The following is a 5539-nucleotide window of genomic DNA, read 5'->3' as shown; positions in this document are numbered from 1 at the left end:
AGAGAAAATTGAAGAAAGAATATTTAAAGACATAATGGCCAAAAACTTCTGAAATCTGATGAAAAACTGCATCAAATCTGCATATACAAGAAGCTCAACAATCTCCAAGTAGAATAAACCCCAAGACCAAGACACATCATAGTCAAACTATCAAAAGCCAAAGCCAAAGAATCTGGAAAGCAGCAAGAGAAGTGATTTATCCCATGCAAAGCCCCCAGCAGAACATGACTTCCTAGAACCATGCTCCTGGAACCAATGGGCTGAAGGAACCTAAGGTAACAATCGCTTGTGAGTCATCAACAGCACCACCCTATCAGTGAAGTCAAAGATGGAAGATGCACTCTTTCAAACCTTTCAGGTGCTCCCTCCTTTCCTTAAAGACTCTTATAGGGAGCCCCTTCTTGGCCCTCTCCATCCTGTGAGTCAGGACTGAAAGGGCACAGGGTTACCACCAGCAGTGTTGGGGTGAGCCTGCAGGCACGCATCACTGGGGCTCTGATGTGACAATGACTGCCTGCCCCCCTCTGAGGGCCACAGGACTTGCCCAGTTGGGAAGCAGCTAAGCAGTAAGTAACTGCTGACTTTAGACTGTATAGTATTTATTCTAGGCATAAGGTCATATATAATATTTTTCTTAAAAAGTTCCTAGTCTTACAGTATTACTGAAAACTAGGAATGTTTCAATGCATGTGTTTATAGCTATACAGATACATGTCTACAGTTTTATATTGTACTTTATATCTTAATACACATCTACATATTTGATATGGTTATTTTATTTCCTTCTTAAAGATAGGTTAGTGTTCACTTGAGAAAAACTTGGAGGTGGATTTTTTTCAACATATTAACCCGGTAGACGGCCATTCATCCAGCTGCTATTTCCTGAACATCCATCCTATGGCAGACGTTTCTCTGGATGCCAGACATAGAAATGGAAGATGAGGTGTTTCTAGTGGGACAAGAAGGGCACAGGCTGAGTCTGAGCTTAGTAGGGGGCATCAGGAGAAGCTGCCTGGAGGAGGTGGCTCCTTATCTGAGTCTTGAAGGATGTGCTAGGTCAACTGAAGTGACGTTGGGCAAGGCTATCCAGGGAGAGGGGCCAGCCTGGCATGGAAGTGAGGGAGGACATATTGGAAGGATTCCAGACAAAGAATCATACAATATAGAAAATCAAAGTTCCAAAGAGCAGTTAGATTCAGCTCAATTCAACCAACATTTCCCCCAATTCCCTCCTATATAGACGACTTTATGTTACAATAGCTGCTAGGTTTGCTAGGTTACAGAGATGGCAGGAAGACATGCCCACACCTAATTTCAGTCAAGTGTGACAAGTAACAGTGGAGTAATAGACAGCATCAGGAGGAGGAGAGGAACTTTGTCTGGAGGGTCTGAGTAGCTTTCAGAGGGGAAGGATGAGCAGGAATTCAAGGCCACATCAGGAGGAATAGGGGCTCTCAGTAGAGGACGCGGCATGTGCCTCACCATACAACCAGGAAACTGCAGGCAGGTGTCAAGAGCTGGAGAGCTGGTTAATACTGGGCCTTGGATTTGGAGATGGAGGCAGGCTGGGCGGGAAGGAGAGGAAGAAGCAAGCTGGAGGTGGGCTGCACAGGCCCTTCCTAGGGCGTTCGGTTTTGATCTTTGGGCTATGGGGTCTTTGAAGGTGTATGAACTGACATGATATGACAAGAAAGCATTTTAGAAAACACCTGTAGGGCTTCAGTGCAGGGGTGGATGAGAGGGTAAGATCAATACAGAGAGCAGTGAGGTTGTTACAGTCATCCTGGCCTGACCTGGCAGTGGTTGGGGAGAGGGTATAGGGGCATAGTTTCAAGAAATGTTAAAGATCTCAGGTAGGAGAGCTGGGTGATTGAGGAGAGGTCTGGTGAGGGAGCGGGAGAGGGAGTGGGAGAGGGAGCAGTCGAGAAGGTGCCCCCTGTTCTGGATGGATGGTGATGCCACCAGCTGTCCACAGCCTAGCCCCTCTCTCTTCATATGTGTGTGTGCGCGCGCACACACACACACACACACACCAGCTATGTGTCTTTTCTCTTCCTTTACTCCCTGTTTCTAAGCCAGAAATGGAAAAACACTGAGAAAGCCCTGGAAATTTCCCCAAAAGGTCTCATGGATGATGGGTTGGTGAGGTCCACTGAGTGAGGCCAGACCCTGGCAGCTTCCTCCAGAAGCCACAAAATGCAAAACAATGCTCTCAGCATGTGCATGTGCCCCTCATCTGACAACACTGAGTTCTTTCCTGCACTCTAGCCACCTTCCCATGTCCAGCACTTTTTCTCATCCCTTGACTCATGTTTATAGTTCCAGGAATTGTTATGGTTAGTTCCGATATCTAATTCCTCAGATATATGGCAATGTTTGAAGATCATTCTCTCTCCTCTCCTCCTTCCTTCCTTCTCTCTTTCTTTTCCCCAGCTTTTATTTTATTGTGAAATATACTGTATCGACTGGGGTACATAAAATATCCCTGTACCACTTAACACATTTTTATAACGACTCACATGAAACACCACCAAGCAAAGAATCAGAATCCTGCTAGTGCTGCAGAAGCCTCTCTCAGGTACTCACCTAATCACAACCCTTAGTTCCACCTCCTCATCCCATACCCCTAATACCCCCGACACCAGCAACTACTACTCTGACTGTGGGACTCACTTTCTTGCTTTTCTCTTTCTGTGTTAACACTGAAGTATGTTTCCCTAGACAATGGTGTTTAGTTTGCTTGTTTGGAACTTCATTCTTTGAAATTCCCTGATCCTGCCTCTCTCTTTCAGCATGGTGTTTAGAAGATTCACCCATGCTGCTGTAGGCAGCCGTGCTATCTGCCATGTGGATATACCACCATTTTTTATTACAATTTATTTGGAATGGTCATTGGATTGTTTCCAGAATTGAGGTTTTTTTTTTTATTTTTTTTTTAGACAAGAATCTTGCTCTTGTCAGGCTGGAGTTCAATGGCATAATCTCGGCTCACTGCAACCTCCACCTCCCGGGTTCAAGTGATTCTCCTGCCTCAGCCTCCCAAGTAGCTGAGATTACAGGCACCCACCAACATGCCCAGCTAATTTTTTTGTATTTTTAGTAGAGACAGGGTTTCACCATGTTGGCCAGGCTGGTCTTGAACTCCTCACCTCATGATCTGCCTGCCTCAGCCTCCCAATGTGCTGGGATTACAGGCATGAGCCACCGCGCCCGGCCAAGTTGGGCTCTTATGAACAAAACTCCTTGAACACGCTTGTACATGTATGCTGGTCACAGTTCCTGAGTTTCTTCAGAGTTTATATCTGTGACTGGAGCTGCTGGGTCATCAGGTGTCTTTCTGATTGTTCCATATAACTCAGTATCGTGTGAGAGTCTTCTTGGTCCATGTCCCTGGCAACATTCACCATTGTCTCTCACCTTTTTGTTTTAAACTACTTTTCCCAAAATAGACTCCTCTCCTAAAATACACTCTCCTCCTTTCTGCTGAGGTCAGTGGGTCTATCCTCTGTGTCCCAGCCTCATAATAGAGGACATTCACATGTGAGCACGCTTATAGGCAGCTAGGAACCATTCCCAAGTGAGTACACTAAAACCTAAGTTAATTCAGATTGACTTGACAAACATAAATTCTTCTTGGCTGTATCATGTCACACCTGGGTGCTCCGATACCCTAGCTGAGGGCTAGGGTATCTGTCCTTGTTGGCTGAGTGTCTATGGTTTTAGTAGCCTTGAGCTTGAATGTCCTGACTGCCTCTCCAGCTCAAAGGCATGACCACTCTGCATGCTTCTCTACCAAAGCTTGTCCCTCACAAACACCACCATGGGGACAAAGAGCAGTGATTACATTTTCCCAAATTCAGGAGTACAGGCCCAAGTGCTGTCCCCTGGCATGTGACACTCATGGACCTGTCTTCTCTGCTGCCCCTGCAGGGTTTGACCAGCCGACCTGGACTTGGCCAATGGTCTGTCATCCCTCATGGCCACCCCGCCATTCTGGCTGATAAGGAAGATGTTCTCCTTCAAGGTGAGCAGATGGACGGGGTTTGCGTGCTTCCGGCCTCTGGTGCTATCCTCTCCCAGAGTTCGCCAGAAGAAACTAATGCACAAGCTGCAGGAGGAAAAGGCGTTTCGCGAAGAGATGAAAACTTTCCGTGAGAAAATAGAGGACTTCAGGGAAGAGATGTGGACTTTCCGAGGCAAGATCCATGCTTTCCGGGGCCAGATCCTGGGTTTGTGGGAAGAGGAGAGACCTTTCTGGGAAGAGGAGAAAACCTTCTGGAAGGAGGAGAAATCCTTCTGGGAAATGGAAAAGTCTTTCAGGGAGGAAGAGAAAACTTTCTGGAAAAAATACCGCACCTTCTGGAAGGAGGATAAGGCCTTCTGGAAAGAGGACAATGCCTTGTGGGAAAGAGACCAGAACCTTCTTCAGGAGGACAAGGCCCTGTGGGAGGAAGAAAAGGCCCTGTGGGTGGAGGAAAGGGCCCTCCTTGAGGAGGAGAAAGCTCTGTGGGAGGATAAAAAGTCCCTCTGGGAGGAGGAGAATGCTCTCTGGGAGGAGGAGAAGGCCTTTTGGGTGGACGGCCATGGCCACATTGCCGGGGGCCAGATGCTCGAGGACGGGCCCCACGACGCCAACGGAGGGCAGCGCTCGCCGGCCTTCTCCCGAGGAAGGGCGTAGCCAGCATGCGGGTACAGGGCCTGCGGTCCAGACTCCGCTGGGGTGGGATTCAAGTCCAGGGTGAACCCACGTGCTAGAGAAAATACCCACTCACTTGTCTCCTTGCTTTAACGATCTAATAAAGTCCTGAGACAAGGTTTGGAAAACCAGCTTATTTGAGGAAGACTGGCCGCATTTTTTCCAAGTTTTGTGGTGCTTCAAGGTCATATTTCACCTCGGGGCCTCAGAGTTCAGTCCCAGGCAGCTCCCAGTGACCCCAGCCTGTATGGGTGTTTGGAAGTAGAGATGCTGTGGCTCTCTTCAAAAGAGTCAAAATGGGGAAGAGAGGCTCGGGCCACACCAGCTAGAGACACACAGGGACGGAGAGGGGCTGAGACTGCTGCCTCCACCATGCTGCGGGGACGTCACTTCTCTTCACTTGGGGCCTTCTTGGAGGCCTGGAGAGGGCTGTCAGCATTCCAGTAAAGGCCACCATGCTGTTAACTCTTCATCTGTGCCTCTTCCCAGCTGGGCTACATGGAGGACTCAGGCAGAATCCCTGAATGACCCACTTGCTGGCAGTTCCAAGTTCCACCAAATGCCTCGGCTGCCCTGCTTAGGCAGCATGGGAATGGGGCCTTGGTGTGGGGACTGAGACTCGAAAGTGTGGCCCCCAAGAGTACTGACCCCCTTGACAAGGGAGTCCAGTTGACCCACAGAGTGGCCTGGGCAATGCCCAGCCCCCACATATTCCCACTCACAGAAGTCTCATGATCCCTATGTTTCTGTATTATATATTCCTTTTTGGGGGGCTTCTTGCTTTCATCCATTTTAAAATTAAAATACCCTAGGGAGGTAATACATTGAATGAATGTGCATGAA

The 5539-nt window shown here is 48.2% G+C and overlaps 1 protein-coding gene across 1 annotated transcript; it reads left to right on the top strand.

Moving 5' to 3' along the window:
• Window positions 1-308: 308 nt before the first annotated feature.
• On the top strand, window positions 309-4832 carry CCDC70 (coiled-coil domain containing 70). Its single transcript, XM_032294335.1, has 3 exons — window positions 309-566; window positions 3489-3577; window positions 3931-4832. The coding sequence occupies exon 3, from the start codon at window positions 3977-3979 to the stop codon at window positions 4676-4678; it is 702 nt and encodes a 233-aa protein (XP_032150226.1). The 5' UTR covers window positions 309-566; window positions 3489-3577; window positions 3931-3976; the 3' UTR covers window positions 4679-4832.
• Window positions 4833-5539: the final 707 nt, after the last annotated feature.

The sequence above is a fragment of the Sapajus apella genome, unplaced genomic scaffold, assembly GCF_009761245.1.
Source record: "Sapajus apella isolate SASKATOON/1434 unplaced genomic scaffold, GSC_monkey_1.0 scaffold32, whole genome shotgun sequence".
In the NCBI taxonomy this organism is placed as follows: domain Eukaryota; kingdom Metazoa; phylum Chordata; class Mammalia; order Primates; family Cebidae; genus Sapajus; species Sapajus apella.
Note: the sequence above shows the minus strand (reverse complement) of the source record. Positions and strands in the feature narration are given on the sequence as shown.